The 22,980-nt window shown below is 37.3% G+C and overlaps 1 protein-coding gene across 3 annotated transcripts in view; it reads left to right on the top strand.

Moving 5' to 3' along the window:
- The window catches only part of CCDC141 (coiled-coil domain containing 141), a 227,171-nt gene that overhangs the window by 116,002 nt on the left and 88,189 nt on the right, over positions 1-22,980 (top strand). For all 3 annotated transcript variants that reach the window (XR_007454356.1, XM_049615429.1, XM_049615430.1), the window contains exons 7-8: positions 2,665-2,859; positions 16,719-16,891. Coding sequence is in view for 2 of the 3 variants with exons in the window: in XM_049615429.1 (XP_049471386.1) it covers positions 2,665-2,859; positions 16,719-16,891 (368 nt within the window). In the remaining variant the exon portion in view is untranslated. The remainder of the gene's footprint in view (positions 1-2,664; positions 2,860-16,718; positions 16,892-22,980) is intronic.

Below are 22,980 nucleotides of genomic sequence, written 5' to 3' on the forward strand. Positions count from 1 at the left end.
TGGTCTTCCTCTAATGAGCAAGAAGATTATGGTCAATGATAACTTTTTGAATAACCTGCTTTATTCTGTTTTAACTCCTGAAGCATTTCTTCACTTGAGTCTTTGAGGATTAATACCCCACGGATCTTAACAGACAGAAAATGAGAGAATGGGTATAAGAGACAGAAAATGGACTAGTTGGGTCTGGAAGGATAGAGACAAAACAAAAGAGTAAAGAAACAGACTTGTGAAAGCAGGTGAACTCATAGGTGATTCAGCTGCTTTTAGCCATAAGAACAGAATTTCCCAACATTATTCCAGCTGGAGCATTGGTCCCCTGAGATGATGAGTAAACACATGGTTTCATGGTCAAAACAGGCTGTCCAAAATATTTCGCACTGCGTTTCCATGTAGGAGTCTCAATGCACATCAACATATTGAGGATTCTGAGAAGTCCTGCAGTAAAGAAACCTGCTTTGTTTTGTTTATCCCATAATACTGATTGATACATAACGCTGATCAATAACATTTGGAGAATCCTTCCACTACCATTATTTTAGAGCTGAGAAACAGAAATTCTCATAAAGAACAAATTTTGGGGTGCTAGTGAACCATGGTAAAACTGATGGAATGAAAAGGGGGACTAACAGTGAGTGTTTATTACATGTGCCAGAAATTGTGCTAACTGCTTTAAAAACATTTGCTCTTTCCTGATAAGGTTAAGGTAATGATTTTTAAGTGGGAAGGATATTTACAGTGCTTTATGAAAGAATGTCATGGAACATATTAGCTATCTTTAAGTGGGGACAGACTAGCTCTTTAAAAAATGAAGGATCTTGAGAAATCACATAGCCCATATTCATGCCTAAGAATATTGATTTTGCACTCACTGAGAAATCTGGAGTGTGAAAAGTTCATAAACAACTGGAAAAAAACCCACAATGAATCACCAAAGTAGTAACTGGTAAAAGTTTACTGTGCACACACCAAAAAGACAATATGCAAACCAGAGCACTCACCCCAAAACATGGAACAAGGCTCAGGGGTATATTATTATAAAGCAGCCTAAATAGTGAGGAAACGGTGACTTCTTACTCTTCACAATTATTGGTTATAATATCAGAATTTCCTTAAATGATGGGGAATTGGTCAGTGGTTACCTCATAGCAACCTTGGGAAAGGTTCAAGTTTTGCTTATAATTTCCAGAGACATAAACAAGAAATGACCCAGGTCAAGTCAGCCTTGCAAAATAAGCTAAATTAAGCTTTGTTTGTATGACTAAACTGGTTATGTCTGCTCAGGCCATTTTTAAGGCTGGTCTCCATTTGTTTTTTATTTTAACAACCCCCTCCCTCTTTGGTCATTCTCTTAGAAGGCTGAGAGTATGATCAGCCACTATAGCGTTATATTTGGTTACCACCATTGATGTGGTCAGGCTGAAGAATCACACGTTAGCTGTTTCCATTAGTTGAGTCATCAGGATGTGTTTATAGGACCAGCATACATTTCATACATTTGATAATGTAAGTATATATGAAAATTATGTAAAATAGCAGTTTATATATTGTTGAAGGAAAGAACTACACTTTATTCTTTCTTCATATTCCCCAAGCTATCTATCCTAGCATGGTACCAGGTACATAGTATTTAGTATGTCTTGTGAAATGAATGAATGGAAATGGTAGTGGTAAATTGCACTAAAAATTATACTTATTTTACATAGTATAATGTAACAAGTGTAACTTAATAATAGGACGTTTGCCTTAGGGAACAAGCCAGGATGGAGGTAGAATGTAATTTTTGAAATTTGGCGCTAAATTTCTGATGCTTTAACAAACAACCTATGCTGTTTTTAGTCACAGTCTTAGCTGAGATGGGTACCGAAAATTCACTCACAAGACATCCATGTTAGAGATATTTTATGAAGTTGAATCTGGCTTCATCTTTTGCAAGAAATTTGAGTTTCCCTTTAAATAAATAAAGTGTTAATATGTTCAGTTAACTCCAACTTTTATTTTCTTCTCTACTTACTGTTTTTCATCCTTGTGTAACAGAAAGTAAAAAACTACCTCCTTTCTTTTCCTGAAATGTTTATATAGCACTAAGAATGAAGTATTGAGAGGTGAGACTCAGGTCAGGAAGGAGGGAATACTGCACCATACCAACTATTAATTTTGTGGAGAATAACAGATCTTAATTTTAGTTCTAAGTGTAGGCGCAATACAAACACAACCACCATAAAATATAAGATTTCTCTTCCTGTCTTGTACATATTTGCCCACATTGGCAGTGAGACCGAATTGTGGGAAGTAGACTTTTTATATTTAATTAAATGAAAACAGATCAAAGTGAGTTAGAGATTAAAAAACGCTATTGACTGTACTTTGGGTATGTTTTCAGACAGCGTTAATGGAAGAAGTAGCCTGTATTTGGGGCAACTGGATATTCCATCGATCACACATCCCAACCAACCTGCCTCTTCCTAGTCTCTTTCTTTTTTATCTACCTTCTTTTTTACCTGCATCTTGGTACTGAAACCTGGAATGTAGCATTTACTCCTTCATAATTTGAAAATACAGTGACAGATGGTTACTGATACATTCAACCCATCTAAATGTTCTCTGAGTCTTAGCACAGTTGCAAAGGGGAGGATGTGTAAAATAAACTGGAGTGATCTCTTGTAGGAATGGAATTCTGCTGTTGAGAAGCTAAAGAGTGATGCGCTTGGGATTCTGCTGTCCAAGGACTATGTGGAGAAGGAACATCTACAGCTCTCTAACCAGAAACTGGATCAGCTTCAAGGAGAATTTGGTCGGCTCATGGTGGAAAGGAAAACCTGGTTAAAAAAGGCAAATGTTTTTTTTAACAGTGCCAATAAGGTCAGTGGGAAGTTACGTTGGTAATTTTAGGTAATCAGGACAGACCAGTAAAAGACTCATGATTTCAGTAGGCTGGCGAACATCACAGAGGTCTGGATTCCACATAGAGTTTCAAAATTAATAGCAGCAAAAGTGAACTTTTAAAAATATATTCCTTTATGATGAGTACTGGATGTTATATGTAAGTAATGAATCACTAAATTCTACTCCTGAAACCAATATTACACTGCATGTTAACTAATTAGAATTTAAACAAAAATTTGGAAAGAATATATTCCTATCATGGCCATTATTTGGTTCTCAAAACTAGGAAGTTCTATGCTTTGACATGTTAAAAAAAAATCCCCATGAGGGTTTCATCTTAGAGCCGTCATTGAACTGCTTGAGGGGACACTTGTACCAACACTGCCATATTTCTCATGGAGTAAGGGAATTATCATAAAATGTATCAAGGTTAAAATAACACCTTGAAATTTTCACCAAAAAAAATATTTCCCCTTTAAAAATTTTCTTTCATTTATCAGGGAAAGGTACATGAATATTGTAAGCCTTCTGCATACAAGCCAGAAGGCTAGAAGCAGAGTCTCAACCTGACTGCCCTGCCTTGGTCTTGCCTTTTAAAATCTGCCAAGGGGAAATCTTGCTTTGGACCATCTCCAGGTCTTCTTGCGTTGGAGACTGTGCTCTGTTTCTCCTGGTTGATTCTTTTAAAATTGACTGTAGCAGATGGTTCTTAGTGAGTGGTAATGTCTACATGTTCACATCACTTGTGTATCTGAAGCTGGCGATATTATTTGAAAATTTTTGTACCTTTTCCAATCTAATATACGCCTTCAAACTGCCTTCTTGGAATTGTTTAATACCTTAAATTTTACTGATGTTTTTGAAACTGGACAATGTGACAGGAAATGAATGGGTAACCCCCAAAAGGTGGGTATATTGTGATTTAAAGTCATGATATCAACAATCTGAATGCAATGTCCTGGTATATATCAAAATAGTTATTTAATTTTGAACTTCCGTACTAATAGGAAACTTGCAGAGTAGAATTTCAAAATAGAGGTGCTAGAATTACAGTAAAAAAAGTGTTAAAGAAAAATTTGACAAATATGATAAACATCTGTTTGGGATTTCTTTGTTTTAACAGAAGAAACAGTCATAGCATATTACTGGAACTGTTGAACTAAGTAAATGGTAGATGCTAGTTAAGTTTCTCTTGAACAGTCCTGTTTTTGAATAAGAGATTTCTTTTTTTTTTTTTTTAATTTAAAACCAAGTTAATTAACATACAGTGTAATAATGATTTCAGGAATAGAATTTAGTGATTCATCACTTACATATAACACTCAGTGCTCATCCCGGCAAGTGCCCTCCTTAATGCTCATCACCCATTTAGCCTATCCCCCCCCCCATCAGCCCTTAGTTCTCTGTATTTAAGAGTCTCTTATGGTTTGTCTCCCTCTCTGTTTTTATCTTATTCTTGCTGACGTATTTCGCTTAGCATAATACACTCTAGATCCATCATGTTGCAAATGGAAAGATTTCATTCTTTTTGATCACTGAATAGTATTGAATAAGAGACTTTCTTTTTTTATTTAAATTTTTTTTTCAACGTTTTTTATTTATTTTGGGACAGAGAGAGACAGAGCATGAACGGGGGAGGGGCAGAGAGAGAGGGAGACACAGAATCGGAAACAGGCTCCAGGCTCCGAGCCATCAGCCCAGACCCTGACGCGGGGCTCGAACTCACAGACCGCGAGATCATGACCTGGCTGAAGTCGGACGCTTAACCGACTGCGCCACCCAGGCGCCCCTGAATAAGAGACTTTCTAACTTACATTACACTCTCATTCTACAAAATGAGTGGGTCATCTGTCAATCAAGTAATGTCATTTTTAAGGAAGACAGTTATAGAACATGTTGCTAGAATAAAACAATGCTTCTAGAACAAACCCTATAGTTTCAGCCCTGCAAAATGTAGTTTCTCTCCCTTCAATTTGTACCCCCCTGCTCTTGCTTTCTCTGCTCTCATTATGTGGTAACTTTCCAGGGAGACTTTCTCCTGACATTGCTTCTGGGCCTTGAGGGGGAAAGGAATGACATGTATTGCAATAACAACAACAACAACAATAATAATTATAGAACAGAGTGGTTACTTTCTCAAATTCACATAGTATTTCAGGTTAAATCATAAGAAACTATATTTCTTAACCCTCGAGACTTGACTTTTTTTTTTTTTTGAAAGAGAGAGGGAGAAAGAGAATGAGTGGGGGAGGGGTAGACAGAGAAGGATAGAATCCCAAGCAGCTTCCCTGCCACCAGAGCACGGCTCAAACTCACAAAGACACTTAACTGACTGAGCCACCTAGGCTCCCTCCCCCCAAAACTTGACTTCTAAATTAAAAAAAAACAACTTAAAAACAATGTTTGTTTATTTTTGACAGAGAGTTGGGGCGGGGGGGGGGGGGAGAAAGACAGAGCGCAAATGGGGGAGGAGCAGAGAGAGGGAGAGGGAGGCACAGAATCTGAAATAGGATCCAAGCTCTGAGCCATCAGCCCAGACAGAGCCCGACATAGGGCATAGGGCTGGAATCCACCAACTGGGAGATCATGACCTGAGTTGAAGTCTGACACCTTAATGACTAAACCACCCAGGTGCCCCTAATTTTTTTTTAATGTTTATTTATTTTTGAGACAGAGACACAGAGTGTGAGAGGGGGAGGGGCAGATAGAGGCAGACAGTATCCCAAGCAGGCTCCAGGCTCTGAGCTGTCAGACCTACAGGGGGGTTGAACTCATGAACTGTCATGAGATTACGACATGTCTGAGTCAGATGCTTGCCTGACTGAGCCACCCAGGTGCCCCAAGACTTGACTTCTACATCCCCTGTTTCATCATTGGAAAGCCATGGCATTCAAATTATAACAAGTTCAGTTGGGATTTGTTCATACTCTATCCATATTATATCATTCTCTATAGTCAAGTGGCACTTAGAAAGGTATAGAATTTGTTCTCCCTTTTCAAAGCATCAAGGGAATAATTTCTGACTCCAAATTTAAGAATCAATGTGAAAGGTGATAGATACTTTTACTTCAGCAAAAAATAGAAGATGGAGTGTGGAAAGTGGATATTTAATCATGATTTTTGAAATGAAATATTTGCCCTATTATTAAGAAGCAATACACGATTAAATAATGTAGTGGGTAAGTCTGTTTAAATTAAAGAGGGAAGATCCTTAAGACTTGTAAATGGCATTTTTATTTTTTATTTATATTATGGAATCTCCAAATTTTACAAAATTCGCACCATTTTACCTAACTTTTGGCATAACACTTATAAATAACCCAGTTAAAATAAAGAGCTGGATTTGAAACATTAATATAATTTTAAAATCCCTTAAAATTGTGTTTTCTAGGCTGAAAATTCTGTTTATACCAGCAAACGGGTATTTTCAATTTGTATCATCAATTTATCTCTGAAGCACTGACTTTTCCTTTTGAAAATTCACTTTACCATACCTTGGGTGCATTGGATTTTTCTAGTTGTGAGCATCCTTAACCCTAGATGAAGTCATGTTGTCAAGAACTATGAGGCATGTGAAATTTTACCCAAACTTCAAGCTAACTTGCTAACTTGTCACAGTTTTGTGGATGCTCACAAAAGACACATGACTTCTGTGTCAGTTTTGAAAGACTTTATTACAAAAACAATGATCGAAATGTCCACATGCCATATCAGTTTCCCAAGTCCCAGTCCCCTGGGTGGGGGTGATGCAGATGGGCCCAGATGGATGACTGCACTTGCGGCAGGTGGTTTCCAAAAGAGGAACCCTAAGCTTGGGGAACCTTTTTTTTTATAGCAAACAATCAGCCAACCTGCTATTTGTCTCAGAAGGAGACATTTCCTCAACCTTGAAGATTGGTTGCTGGCTGCAAACCCAACACTGAGAAAGGGCTCCAATGAAGAGGGGTCACTGTGGGCCGTTCATGGCACACCGATAATGATGGGTGGAAGCACTAGCCACTCTCCCAACACATGCAGCACTGTGAAAGAAAGAGGAAGTCAGCGCTTCCAAAAGATATTGACTTTGAAAATCAATTCCATTCTTGATAAGTAGAATTATTTTTTCAGCAAACAACCTCTTATTCCAAATTTGTTAAAGCTAGGTCAATATTCTCCTTCAATATCTGTGCCAAATACCAGCATGAGAAAATACGCTAGTGTCACAGGTAATATAAATGACAGGATGTGACAGTTTGCGTATTTGCTCAATAAAAAGTGAAATGTGTGATTTTTAAAATACAACTTTCACTTTTTAAAAAGTTTGTTAAGTTAAAAAGGTGGTCATAATATAATCTACAAAATGGACTGTTGTTAATGCTTTCCATATCATATATATTTCTTTTTTAATCTGGATTTTCATCATATGTTGCTGGTATTTTTGTTGCAAGCATCTGGAAATTCCTCTTTTTCCCTTGCTTACCTTTTCATTTTAATTTATTCTTCTCTCTCCCTACCAATTTTAGATAGGGATATTCTTATTTACTAGACAAAAAGTCATAATAATTTCTTTTATTGAAGTCTCTAAATGAGTAGTGTGGTTAATAATTCTTTAGAGAATTCTTTATTTAGAGATTCTTTAGAGATACATTTGCTTAGTAAAGTTTTACTATACAATTACCGTGTATCAGGTGCTGTTCTAAATGCTGGGTTACAGCAAAGAACAAACATACAAAAAAATCTAGAGTATGTTTCCAATTTGCAAAATTCAATAAAATATAATTATTGCCTAATTATCTACATTGACTAGACAACCACATTGCCTTTGCCTTTGCGTTGTGGCTCTAGGAGTGAAATTGATTACCTTTTAATCCTGCTAGGGGTTGATGATTACCCAAGGCTCAAGAATCTGTTTCATACCCAGAGTGCCTATAGCCTTTGGCTTGAGTGTGGTAGTTTGTACCTGGAGTGAGCGATAGGTGGCAATGTTAGCACACAGGACCTTAGCATATTGCTACTGACACTTTTCTTAAACCAAACACTGGATTCAAGTGGAGATTGAGCCAGGTAATTTAAGAACCCTAGATACTTCCTTTCTGTTTTAGAGTTATCTACTGTGTTGGTGAATTTATTGCCAAATCACTTAGCAACAAATACAAGTAAGGGTTGATTATCAATATTGGATGATAGCTGATTGGAAAAGAATTTCTCTAATTACTAGATGTTGCTAAAAGTAGGACATGGCATGAAATATGAACATAGCACCTATTATAGTGACTCATCTTGATCCCCCCAAATTTTCATCTTTTCATGATTATAGATTATCTTATTTATTTCTAACAAGTTCACAACCAAGGAGTTGGTTAAGATATGTCAATCATCCAAATTGTATTTATCATTGTTTAGGGAATGTGGTTAGAATCAAACAGAGATAAATATATATGTTTCAAGAGCAGAACAATATGAACCTGTATTTAGATGACAACAATGATTGAACCTAAATCTGTAAAACATGGCTGGTTGGCCATAAAGTTTCATTTCCCATGCTTCCTGTTCATAGGTACATGACTTCATTGGGGGAAAGCAAGCAGTGAAGACTGAGGCCAAATTTACATGGTGTGCTTCTTGGGTGATTAGCCTAAAAGCAAAGGTGAAGCAAAAGCCGGGGCAGCTAAAGCAACACCCCAAAAGCAGTTTGAAATGTAGCGATTGTCATAGCTTCTACTGCTTCTGCCATCACTGCTGAAAGTTTTATGTCTTTTAAAAAGTTAATGTTGCTTTTTCAAGATATTTATAGCCATGCAAAACAGTAATGCCTACAGCAACATAATTGTTTCAGATAAAAACAAAATAATTAAGGATGAAGTTTGGTACAGTTTTTTCACTTATATATACACTATTCTCCCATTTTCAAAATAGATACATTTTAGCCCAGATGTGGGAAGCAATTAAATAAAATGACTCAGTTGTTGTACAGATTGAAGAGTGAAGAAATCTGTCCAAATAGAGAACCTAAAAAATATTATCCAGAAGGAATTTGTTAAGGTGATGTAAATGAATTAAAGAAACTAAGCTAATTGTATTGGAAATTAAGGAAAACGTACTTGCTTTCAGTTTCATAATTCTTAGGCAGCCTGTCTCAGGTTTCTCTTTTCCAGAACAACTTCCCTTTCTCTTACAAAGAACTAAAGCATCTTTAAAAACAGAAACAAAAAAACCCAAAAAAACAAAACCCCCCAAAAAACCTCCCTCCATGCTTCTACATTTCCCTTCGCCTAATGTGTTGTATAGCTACTGTTTTCATATATCATATGTGTACTTTAGCTAAAGCAGTTAAAGATACTTGCTTTAAGATCCTTGCCTTCAAGACCCTTTCAGTCTGGTCTGGAGGAGAGGCAAGGGAACAGAAGTGCTGTATGCTTTGGGAAAAGCCCAAAGTTTTGGAGTGAGCCTAGAGCATTAGGGAACACAAAGGAGAGTCTCAGGGGAAAAGTGTCAAGGAAGACTTCTCCACAGGAGGTGAGCACTGAGCTAAATCTGAAAAGCTAGGACAAGGAGTGATTGGAGGAGGACTGGGTGGTACAGAGTTGTGCCATGCATGGGGAATCTAAGGTAATTCACTTTGCCACGAGTGTAGGGTATAAGACCAGAATGATGAGAGAAAAGTAGTAGAAGCAGTCAGGGGGTCAGGAAGGGTCTTGAATAGCATGCTAAGAAATTTCTATCTTATGCTGAACATATCTGTAACTATGAACAGATATTAAGGACTTCAAAAAATCGTGATGAGGCAAACCTCCTGATATAGATGCAAATGATGTCTTAATTTACTCTCCTCCTGTATTCTCTCTGAGAGACTGGTGTAGAAACTTTTGGTTTTAGAACTTAAGGAGAGGCTATTTAAACCATGCAAATATTTGATAAATATGGCTAAACATAAAATTATATATATATGTTTATATATGTATATATGTATATATAAACATATATATAAAATAGAAAGGTTATCAAAACAAGAAATGCATTTACCATGTTACATTTTTCATGAGAACCCACAACTCAGCCCCTATTTAATTAGTCTTGTAATAAAGACACTCAGTTTTTTTTAATATAATTTATTGTCAAATTGGCTTACATACAGCACCCAGAAGACACTCAGTATTATCATTCATTCATTAGTATCCTTCACAATAAAGCTATCATGTGACTTCTAAGTGAGTCATGAGTGTTATTTATTGGTTTCCCTTCCATGTACAATTTTAAACTGCTGCACATCTCCATTGGTATTAAATATATTCTTCCTTGTATTGTAGGCATTTCTGGTAGATTTACTTTCCTTTGCTGAATTAAAATTCCTTGAGGGTAAAACACACGTCTGTTTTACTTTGTGTTTACCAGAACAGAACATCTAGAACAGCACCTTTCAGGCAGTGAATGCTCAATAATTATTTGAATGATAGAAAGTAGTGAAATAGTAGAAACTATGGAGTTTCAAGGCCAACTACGTTCCATTTTCATAAGAGATTATACTGATCCAAGGTCATTGGAATGAAGAGAGCTTAATTACTTTAATATACAAGGAACACAAATTTTGAGCTCAATCTCTGTGTCATAGCTGAGAAGGAAGGTAATGCTGGGTGAAGAGATTTGTAATCACCGATGCCACCTGCTCCAAGAAGTCTCCAGGCAGCATTAATTGCCTATTTTTCATTATTCCTGTAGTATTTCTCTGTGCTCCTTAGAGCTCCTTAGAGAGGGGGTGTCTTAGTCATCTTTGCACGCCACCTAGCATTCAACAAACTTTGTTGAATCAATGAATGAATGACTGGACATGTGACAGGTCAATTACACTTTGAGCCTGAGTTTTCACTTCTCTAAAAGAGGTCTAACGATCCTCAGGGAATACCATTCAGTAATAAAAGTTCCTGCAACTGCTGATACATGTTCAAAATCTTTCCATGATAGAGTTGGAGTATAAATAAATAAATGGAATTGCAGAGTATTAAGTGAAAATTTTAAAATGTTTGTTAGGATGATACTTTTCTAAAATAATATAGCAGACTTTGGAGCCAGGCTGCTGAGGTATGAATCTGGTCTTAGACATTTATTAGTTCTGTGACCTTAGGCAGTTCCTTAACTTCCCTGTGTGTCTAGCTTTTTTTATCTGAAAAATGGAAATAATAATTATATGTACCTCACAGAGTCACTGAGCTTCTAAATGAGTTAATACCTGACTGGTGCATAGAACAGCCAAGCACTCACTGAGTTCTAGCCATTATTTTGTCATTTTATATGCATTTAATACTGCACTAGCCACTCTAACATGACTTAAATGCTTTTGTTCCATTTTCCTGTCCCCAGCATGTACCAGAGTACATGCTTCATAAAGTCCAATAAATATTTGTTGAATAATGAAAAAAAAAATGCTTTGCAGATTGTAAATAGATGCTTTTCCATGTAAATATTCCCAAGATTATCCTGAAACTATTTAGGTCAATAGATTAAAAGAAACCAGAAAGTATAAACAGTGACTAGCTGGCTAGGATTCTACTTATGTGTCTAGTTTATCCATTTCGAAGATGGACTTACCTCAGAAAGAGTAAGAGTTTATTAATATATAAACTTCCTCCATTCCTTGTTGATAAAATGCATCAGATGCATGCCTTTTTCTTTCTTTTTAGTTTTTATTTTAGAGAGAGAAAGCACGCGAGCAGGGGAGAGGGGCAAAGAAAGACAGAGAGAGAGAAAAAGAGAGAGGGAGAGAGAGAGAATCTTAAGCAGGTTCCATGCTCAGTGCAGAGCCCTAAAGGGGGCTTGAGTTCACAGCCCTGAGATCATGACCTGAGCTGAAATCAAGATTAGAATGCTCAATTGACTGAGCCACCCAGGTGCCCCATACATGCATTTTCAACCCCAAACTCCTTTTCCAATGTTTTGTTTTGTTTTGTTTTGTTTTGTTTTTTGTTTGTTTGGGTTTTTTTTTGTTTTGTCTTGTTTGTTTGTGTGTTTGTTTAGCTTTTCAGATTGTGAGGCCAAACCAGTTTTAGGTTCTCATGATTTTACACACCTCTCATTAACATCACTTGTAATGTGGAGTGAGTTCTGGGGCCCAGCAGCAACAATCTCGGAGTGGCAAGAAATAAGCTGGAGCACCAGTAGGGAGCAGCAAACACTGGGAGCTGAAAATCCCATCACCCTTTTGCCGTGCTTTTCTAGCATTTGGAAACCTGGGCAGATTTGGGCAGGACCTGAAACAAGTATCAGCTTGCCAAACTGGGAGCCATGGGAAGTTATCTCAGGTAGTATTTAGGAAGGAAACTGAAGCTTTTGGTTTTGATGAAAACTGAACCCAGAGGAAATCTCTGCAGACAGTGGGATTCAGTGCTCTAATGAGAAGCTGAATATTGTGTCCTTGGTAATTATAAAGGTTCCAACCAAACTCATTCTCCAGCCTTGGAACTCACGAAAGGAAAATTTCAAGGTTCTGTAGCATTTGGGCTTTTTGTTTTTAATGTTGATTCTCTTCAAATAAGTTAGTCAAGAAGCAAACAATAGTACTTATTAAACATCTTTGTGAAACAGCATGAAATATTTATGCTGGATGACTAACTCATGGTTCTTGCTTAATTTATTAATCCCATAGATACTTTAAAAAGAGTACAATGTGCCATGTCCTGATACCATCTCTATTTGATTTGGTCCAGCCTGCTTTGGATCCTGTACTTAACAATGGAAAAAAAAGAAAGATCTTGATGAGCGTCATAAAGAAAAACACCAAGCAACTCCTTAGTCTTTTCCAAACCAAGGCAAAAAGAACTGGTTGGTCTCCTTATCCTTTTAAGAACCGTGTGGTTATACAAAATAGTCAAGAAGAGCTAGAACCAAGAGGGAGAAAATATTATCCTTGTGTCTATATCCTTGTTTTTGCCTCTAGTCATAAAACCTGTATTTGACCAGGTGTGAAGAAAGAGGGGGATGGGGAGAGTAAACTAAAGGGGAAATATTAATTCCAAAGGAGTTTCTATGGGCATGATAGTGTCATTGCCAGAAATAACCTGTTCTATAACATGTGTGAGACAAAGAGATTCTTTCCAGGCTAGATCCAGTATATCAGGTTCCTTATGGATATGGTAAATAGAAAAGCATTAAGTCCTATTCTGGGGATAGATTAAGTGAGAGCAATGATAGTTAGATCTTTTCTGGAATTGGTATGTGGATTCCTCATTAAATGCTGCATGGGGATAAGAGAAATGAGTTTTACATGTGACTCTGACAATCACAGGGAGTATAACTTTTTTAAAAAGGAACCCCCCTTTAAATCAATACATTTAACATGTCTTTGTGTTTAGATCATTCCCATTAGGTCTAGGTTAGGATTAAGGGTAAAGAATAAGTCTCTTATAGTATCCAGCTCATCTTATTTACAAATGCATTTGTTGAGCTGATGAAGGAATGAAATCACTCACCTCCTTTCTACTGCTGTAGTTCTATCAAGTGTGATACATAGAGCAATGTATAAGTAAATGTTTTCCTAACGCTTGGATATTTTTGAAAAAAACTCTGACGAAAATTTTGCCATTTTGATTATAAGTTATGGGTTATCTTAATATACCGCTTTTTCCTTCTACTGACTGTTTAGACCTTCAGTTTATTCCCATGTTATTAAGCTATAATACTTTTATAATAACATTCAGGAGTGGGGTGGAGTCACCTCAGACATGCATTTAATGTACATGTGGCTTTAGAATCTAACTCCTGTGAAGAGAAGACCACTTCTTCTGACCATATCACTGCCCAAGGATATGAGAGTAGCAGCTGTTCACAGCGGCCACAAGAGGAAAGGCCCAGTGGGATGAATGACAGGCAGCAGGTGGCCACTCTTCCCAGTGACTTTTCAAAGATGTGTCTGATCGAGATGTAATCACGAGCAAATATTTTCCGAGTACTTAACTACCATCATGCCCTAACTTTCATATTTTTTCTTTAATTATTAAAACAATAACAAACATGATATGTATTAAGGTTATACTGGCTTAATACTAAAACAGAGTGGAGTTAAACTTGTAGAGAAGAAAAAGCACTTTGGAATTCTCTATCCTTTCCCCCATTCCCACTAGGAATTTTGGGAATTATCTTAAGGGAAGAAAGAAGTGAATACCCTGACATCTACATATATATGTTTTCTCTTTATTTCTTCCTTTAGCTCAGTGGCTCTCAATGCTAAATGTGAATATGTATTACAGTAGCACTGGTTCACATATACTAAACTTTAAGCATGATTTAGGGCAATTCATGATAATTTTGACTACACTGGATTTTTGTTTTAGGCACTGACTTTAAAACTTTTTTTCTTTCTTTCTTTCTTTCTTTCTTTCTTTCTTTCTTTCTTTCTGAGAGAGACAGAACGTGAGAAGGGGGAGGGGCAGAGAGAGAGGGAGACACAGAATCTGAAACAGGCTCCAGGCTCTGAGCTGTCAGCGCAGAGCCTGACGCAGGGCTCGAACTCACAAACCGTGAGATCATGACCTGAGCCAAAGAGCCACCCAGGCACCCCCTGACTTTAAAACTTTTAAAACTTTAGAACCTTTGAGTAACATGAGACTCCACTTCACTTAAAATAAGTAATAAAAATTTTAAATATAAAACAAAATTCCAGAAACAGTGTTTACTGCAAGCGGCATTTCAATGTGTTATGGAAAGATTGAGAAAGTAATTCAAATAATCTTTTCTAACATCAGCATCTTGACACATTTGGCTCTGTTGTCCACTATAGAATAAAAGGGGGAGTTCAGATAAGGGGAGTCTTCAGGTTCAAAGTTTCTTTAATAAAGCTATCTTTCTTTTACAGTTCTATATGGCATAAGAGAAATCACTTAACTTTTTTCTGTATCTTTTCATACCTATATTTACAAAAAGTAGGTTTTAAAATCTCTTTTAAAACCACCTAAGATGAACAGGCTTCTTGGAAATGCCCCTCCTGTCTTAAGCCTCCCCTGAATCTTTGCTACATGACTCCATGGGCCAGGGTTTAAGAGCAGGGGCCTCAGGGAGACAAATTGAGTACAAAGACCAAATCTGCCACTTAATAGAAACATCACTTTGTGCAGCTCATTTAATCTCTCTGGGACTCAGTTTCTTCAGTCACACAATGGAGATCATTTCTCACTTCCATCTAGGGCTATTAAGGACAATGTGTCTGAAACTCAGCAGACATTCAAAAATATTTGTTGGCTGAATGAAACACATAGTATAAAAGGAGCAGAAGTCGGTTCTCATTAAACTGTAGTTATTATTATTACTTTCCTATCATCTAAATAATAGGAATGATTTTGTTTTAAACATTTTAAGTGATCAGAAAGAACAGATTCAGGAGACATGAAGAAATTGATGAGAGTATAGACTATCAAGATATAAGTAATGCAACAGTATTTGAGATATTTCATTTGTAAATTCGAATTTTATCCAGTTCCAGTTCTGGCATTAAAACTCACTCCCTTAGATGGCAGCCAGGTGTAAGTGCTTGCGTGCTTTTACACAGCTCCATGGTGGTAGCCTCTGCATTTGGCTTAAACTGTGTGCCTTCAGCATCAACTCAACCTTGCTCCTCTGGTCTCTCTTCAGGTCTCAGTGGTTACCAGACTCATGAGGCCATCTGCTTTCATTTCTTATGAGTCTTCTTTGGAGTCTTCCTACTCCACCTGGTGGGCTCCTATCAAGCTCACTGGCTTCCAACTGGCAGTCCAGGAAGGCTAGATTTCAAGGCCCCTGCTGACTGTGGCACTATCACGGTTCCTGGGATAAGAGTGTTCTCCAGACTGATATGGAGCATCCCATAAGGTTGCTTCTTCTAGTAGTGCCAAAGGGCAACATGCCAACAGCCCCATGCCATTCAGCTTTTCTTCAGCTTACCTAATTCATCTCCTGCTCTCCAAGCCCAAGGTCAGAGACAGGTTATCAGGACACGTATGGAGACCATTGCACTCTACCCTCTCTTTCCGTTTTCCTCATGTTACCATGGTCCTCTTTTACTACCTTCGTATCGTATACTCCTCCCCCTTAATGCCAGCTAAACCTTAATGGACAAAAGGAAAGCTCCTCTCTACTCTATGGTAACTCCAGAAACTTAATCCCCCATGGCTGGTTGTTGATCTGCTAATAAAAGAAGAAAATATAGGAATTTAAAAAGCTTCTCTTAAGACAATATCTTGATTTGCAAGGTGATGGTTTTTTTTTTTCTGCATAATCCTATTTTGCATGTCAGAAGCTAAATATTATTTTGGTCTTAATCTTTGCACAGCTTCAGAACCAAATTATAATCTCGTTTGTAGACAGATGGATGTCCTGGATGAAGTAGGTGGAAGGTCTTACACTGGGAAAAACAAGGGATAAAAACATACTGGTCATTTCTTGAATATTGCCCTATAATGTTTCAGGTTCAAAGTTAAATTTACTGGGAAATTGCCTTTTAAGAACATAAGGGATGTTCAGGTTGTGAAAGTCTGCATAACGTTTTTAAAATATCTCATCCATTATTGGTATACATTACAGAATGTGCAAAAAATAAACCTGGCTCTCTGAATTCTGTACAGTTATAACTGTGTTGTATAGATACATTCTCAATGTAAACTATTGTGGTAACTTTATGGTGTTGATATTTATCTATGCTGAGCTAAGCTGTGATCAGTTTCCCTAAATGGAGCCTTAGAACTACACAGCTGTTTTCTCAGACCAAGATTGTTGTTTTTGGTTATGATCAAACAAATAAATTGAATAGGCTGGTTTAATCTCTAGTATTTCATGTACACATTGATGTAGATTTTAAACTAGAAAAGCAGAAAATGAAAGTATGTTTTCGTTGGCAGGCATTTGATGTACTTGGAAGAGTTGAAGCTTACCTTAAGCTCCTTAAATCAGAGGGTTTAAGTCTGCCTGTCTTGGCAGCAAGGCATGAGGAATTACACAGAGAAATTACAGACTGCACAGCTGATGCTTTGCAAGAGGGACAAGCCTTAATCAGCCAAGTAGACTCCTGTAGGTAAGTCTATTTCTTCCTCCGTGTAACAAGCTTTTCCACGGTTTCCACAACCTGTTAAAAAATAAGTTACACAATTTTTTTTTTCTGCTTCTGATGTTTTGCTGCATTATGACATGGCTTAACAGGATCTATTGAATTTTGGTCAACAGTGATTCTGAACATAGCAATACTCATCCACAAGTGAGACCATATTCTGAGACTGAGGACCCAAAGATGCTAATGCTTTTTTTCTATGAGTTTCTGAGGTGGGGAGAAAGAATGGACAAAGGAAAAAACAGAGCTTAATTCTCAATGCTTTTGCTAGCCTAGCACCTCTGTGGGGTCTTTTCTCATTTTTAATTCTTGAAAGTTGAGTCTACCCTGTCCCTTTTTTCCTTTCTGGAAAAAAAAAAACAAAAACCAAAAAACACAAGAGTACCAGAATCCCCTTTCACTTATGACCTTCGTGGCTCACCAAGCAAAATCCCAAATAAAAGGTGACATTATTAATAATAACAATAGCTCACTTTTTGAAAACCTGAGAGCCCATCACGTGCCAGGCACTGTGCCAAGAAGTTTAGGAACATTGTGGCATTAATCCTCACAGCAGCTCTACAAGACACACAGAGTAGTCCCCCCTTTACCCATGGGGGAGTACGTCCCCTCAGTGGGTGCCTGAAACCACAGATAGTGCCCAACCCTATATATATTATGTTTTTTCCAATACATACATACCTATGATAAAAGTTAATTTATAAATTAGGCATAGTAAGGGATTAACAATGATCACTAATAATAAAATAGAACAATTATAACAATGTACTATAATAAAAGTTATATGAATGCGATTCCTCACTCTTTCTCAAAATATCTTATTGTACTGTATTCACCCTTCTTGTTGTGATGATGTGAGATGATAAATGCCTACAAGGTGAGATGAAATGAGGTGAATTACATAGGCATTGTGACATAGTATTCAGGCTGCTATTAACCTTCTGATGATATGTCAGAAGGAGGATTGTGTTCTGGACCATGGTTGACTATGGGTAACTAAAACTACAGAACAAATCTGCAGATAAGGAAGGGACCTTGCACTATTAATGGTCTCCTTTTTATGAGTAACTGAGACACAGAGAGGTTAAATAACTTGCAGAAGGTCACACAGGCAGTTAATGACAGAGTCAGAATTTGAATCCAAGAGCATGGGCCCTAGACTCCACATTTTTAAAAAAATTTACATCCAAGTTAGTTAGCATATAGTACAACAGTGATTTCGGGAGTAGTTACCTTAATGCCCCTTACCCATTTAGCCCATCTCCCCTCCCACAACCCCTCCAGTAACCCTCTGTTTGTTCTCCATATTTAAGAGTCTCTTGTGTTTTGTCCCCCTCCCTGTTTTTATATTATTTTTGCTTCCCTTCTCTTGTGTTCATCTGTTCTGTGTCTTAAAGTCCTCATATGAGTGAAGTCATATGATATTTGTCTTTCTCTGACTAATTTCACTTAACATAATACCCTCTAGTTCCATCCACGTAGTTGCAAATGGCAAGATTTCATTCTTTTTGATTGCCAAGTAATACTCCATTGTATATATATACCACATCCTCTTTATTCATTCATCCATTGATGGGCATTTGGGCTCTTTGCATACTTTGGCTATTGTCTGTAGTTATGCTATAAACATTGGGGTGCATGTGCCCCCTTTGAACCAGCACCCCTGTATCCCTAGACTCCACATTCCTAACCAGTGTGCTAGGGCAGGTTGTTTTTATGAATGCCTTTGGTGAGTGTATCAGTGTGAGTTTAGATCTGGGAGGAAATGAGGAGAGATAAGGACTTTGAGAAACAGAAAGAGGATGCTGTGGGAACGTATGAGAAAGAATAGGGATTGGAAGACAAAGGGAGATGCTGGGGCAGATGATGGAACACGTATCACTCAGGAAGAAATAAAGGCAGGGCTTACATTTTGACAGAGCGAGACAAAAAGATTTTTGCAAATGAGATAAACCCAGTTGTTTATCTTTCGTATCCACAATCTTCCTAAAAAACAGACATTAAAATTGAAGAATAATTAAATAGGTCAGAAGTGGTAAAATTACCTTATTTCTATTTAAATCTTCATTCTGCTCTATTTTAGATGTGTTTAAAAGTGTTGATTTGGTGAGTTTGGGTTTAGGGAATTTTCTTTTCAGAAGACAGTCTGAATCTGGATGGAGGTATTTAGTCAGAGCTTGTAATGGTTACTATGGGACCATGCAAAGCCAAGATCAGAAATAATCCAAGATCTTCCAACAGGAGCCAAACAGCTGAGGCTACCAGAAAGGCAGATGGTTCTCCCCTTTTAAAAACTAACAACTGTAGCTACTAAGTTTCTTTACTTTAACTCCAACCCATACATCTGGTAATGGTGTGTCTGCTCTGTTTCAGGAGCCCCAGCACCCCCATGTCTGGCCCCAAATTGTGGGCACAAGAGCTCCTTTCTCTTCTCTACTGTTTAAAGGTCCAGTCTCCCAGAATGTATATGTGTCTTGGACCATGCAAAAGATATTCTATGGGGTGCCTGGACTCAGGGTACCAGGGTACATGTTGGACGCTGATCTGAGTCATGTGATGATAGGATTAAGTATTGAGTTCTCTAGTTAGAACTGGGGAATGGTCCCATTTCAGTTTCACAAATGAGTCTCAAAGCACAGACACTGTTTTCTCTGTTTAGGCTACTCTTTACTTGCGGTACTGCCTTGGCCAGTTTCCTTTCATGCATGGGTAGATCAGGAGGCAGCTAAACACCCTTCCCTAGATCTTTGGAGGTCTGTATCTGGTACACTGCCCCAGAAATTCTAGGTGCTTTGGCCTCCCAAAGTGTGAGCTTTGTTTCCTCAACTCAGCAAGACCCCTGGGCTGTCTTTGGGTTCTACCTCCCTGAGCTTTGGTCTGGAAATTGCCTCTCAGGCAGTAAGCTGATGTAATCATAGGCATATCTTACTCATTTCCCTTCTCTCGGGGATCATTGTCTTGTGCTACCTGTTGTTAAATGTCTGAGAACTCTTGTTTCATATAGTTTGCCTATTCTAGTCGTTTAAGGGGGGAGGGTAACTCTAGTCCCTGCTGCTGGCCAGAAACTGAAGTTCCCTTTTAGTTTTGATGCTTAGCTCCTAGAGTTAGAAAGCTGGTCACAATTTAGTACTCTTAAACTTTATCCCGTTTGCTCTAATTAGTAATGTTTTATCTTCAATACATAAATATAAAAGGGAAAGTGCTTGTATTTTATACTGTATTCTGTTTTCAGGGTTTTAGTGATACTTTTGGCCATGCACTTTGTCATGGTGGACATGTTTATTTATTTAGTTAGTCTCATTCTTTCTGCCTTCTTTGTTTTTTCCACTCTTAATTCATATATATATATATATTGTTTTTTTGAAGGTGAAGGTGAATAGTTCTTTTCTTCAAGCTTCAGACTGAGTCTTAATATAAGAAGCAATAGCTAGGGACCATTTCAAGAAACTTGAATTTAAATGGTTAGGTAACTGGGTTTTAAAAAAAAATATTAGCAGTATGGTTTCTGTCTAAATCCTAGACAGATGAGCTTTCATAGTAGTTCCAAAGTTTCCTTGGTTCCTAAGATTTCACAATAGTTTACAAATCCATCCTATTTTCCACTTTGCAGGAGGAACTGAAGCTAAAGTGAAATTGTTACTTGGCAAAGGACATTTTTGATTCAGAAGGTAGATGTAGAATAGAAATCCATTAAAAACTGAATTGAAATGCATTAGAGTCTTGGTAGCAAACTAAGCCCCACATAGCTACTGACCTCAGTCCTGTGCATGACATTTGAGACTTGCTTCCTTTCCTCATCTAATGATTCATCTGTTCAACGATGTGGGTCACCAATCATAGGAAAGAAGAGAACCTAAAAATAAGATTTCAAGTTGCAGCCACTTGAAAGTGAAGGTGGAGTTTAGAAAACTGGCCGTGAAAATAAACATACTACAAATTTCAACAGAGGAAAGTACATGTCACTGGACATCACAGTGGGCTTCCTAGACTTCTGAATGCCAGCACACTGCTAGGACATAAAACACTAAGGTCCCCACTATCACACATTTAAAAACTCAGATGGGTAAGAAACTTTAGCATCAAGGGGATTTTGCTTTATGCATTCTTAGGGTCAAAATGATGTCATGACTTTTATTTATTTTTTTTAATTAATGTTTTTATTTATTTTTGAGACAGAGAGAGAGAGAGAGAGAGAGAGAGAGAGAGTCTGAGTGGGGGAGGGGGAGAGAGAGGGAGACACAGAATCCAAAGCAAACTCCAGGCTCCAAGCTGTTAGCACAGAGCCCGATGTGGGAATCAAATTCACAAACCCTGAAATCATGACCTGAACCAAACCGACTGAGCCACCCAGGCACCCCGTGATGCCATGACTTTTAAACTTAACTTCTCTGAACCTGTTCCCTCATCTGTAAAATGGAGATGTACACTTCTTAGAGGATTTGTTTTTGTTTTTTGTTTTAATCAAATGAAACAGCACTACTCTTAGCAATTGGTTTACCTTTTTTTAACCTTCTCTACAAAGAGTTTTAAGAGAAAATACTAAGAGTCACATGGTTGTTGCAAACAATTCCAATAGAGTCAGCTGTACCAAATCATACTCATTTTCATGAACTGGGGAAGGTTATATTTGAAATAGGTCATATACACATTTATCTTAAGGTAATAAAAGACAAAATTTAGTGTTGGGGCAGGCAGATAGGAATTTCAGAGACCCTTAGATCTAATTTTTTTTCCTGTTAGTCAATAAAATATGACTTCAGAAGTTCACATTTCTCAGAGATGATGCTTCCCAGTAAATTTGAGACCCTTGTCATTATTTTCTTGTAACTATTACCTTATGAGGAACAGATCCACACTGTTTTTCTATACTGAAATCAAAACCCTTTGAAGTTGGAGCAGCCTCACAAAATAAATAATGGTTGTTTACATGTTTCCTTACCTTTCTATTTTCTCCCTGTATTTGGGTGATAACTCTGAATCATTGCTAAATAATTTGTTATCTTTTCAGAGTTTAATATCTGTCATATAACCTAAATATACTTTAATTTTAAAGACATTTTAGCAAATTCATTTTCACTTAGTTATGATACAAGCTACTGCATCTGATAATGGTCACACTTAGACTTAAAGGAAATTGAAGCTTGGCTACAGGAAGGAAGCCTGGCTTCCAGCACCTCTCACCTCTTCCTAAGCTTTGCTTGACACAATCTTTGAGCGGGCAAGTCTAAAGATAGACCAAAGGAGGCCTGCTACCAAGTAGAATTCTGCATTGATTAAGCCATAGAAAGCTGTGGTGATTGGAAATACTGGGTAGGAGACCTGATATGAAGGTGAAGTTTTCTATAATTGGACAAAAACAAGGAATCTCTTTCTTCTCTGTGTAGCTACCAATTCAAAGCTAAAAACCATATAAGGCCATCTTGTGCAATATCCATTTGCCTTTTCATGTTTACTAAAATTAACTTAAAATTAACTAAAATTAACTTAAACTTGCTTCCATATTGACTCAATTTCTATCTTTGCATAAAAGACTGTATCTACCAGTTTTCATTCTACCTTGTTACAGTGAATTTAAGCTTTAAACCTCATTCTGACTGAATAGGTTGCTGTGGCATAACTGTAAGTGGTCTGTTTTGATCTAACACTCATTGCTTATTTAATGTTAATCTTCATATTTTTGTATTTTACAAAAAAATAAAAATAGGAGTTCATTGGGATTTTGCATTCTCTTTTCACAATTTTCATTATGTTGGCTACCACTACCTCTCTTGGTTCATGTTATGAATGGTGATGAATTTTATTTTTTATTTTTTATTTTTTATTTTTTTTTATTATTTTTTTTATTTTTTAATATATGAAATTTACTGTCAAATTGGTTTCCATACAACACCCAGTGCTCATCCCAAAAGGTGCCCTCCTCAATACCCATCACCCACCCTGCCCTCCCTCCCACCCTGCCCTCCCTCCCACCCCCCATCAACCCTCAGTTTGTTCTCAGTTTTTAACAGTCTCTTATGCTTTGGCTCTCTCCCACTCTAACCTCTTTTTTTTTTTTT

The sequence above is a fragment of the Panthera uncia genome (assembly GCF_023721935.1).
Source record: "Panthera uncia isolate 11264 chromosome C1 unlocalized genomic scaffold, Puncia_PCG_1.0 HiC_scaffold_3, whole genome shotgun sequence".
Classification (NCBI taxonomy): Eukaryota; Metazoa; Chordata; class Mammalia; order Carnivora; family Felidae; genus Panthera; species Panthera uncia.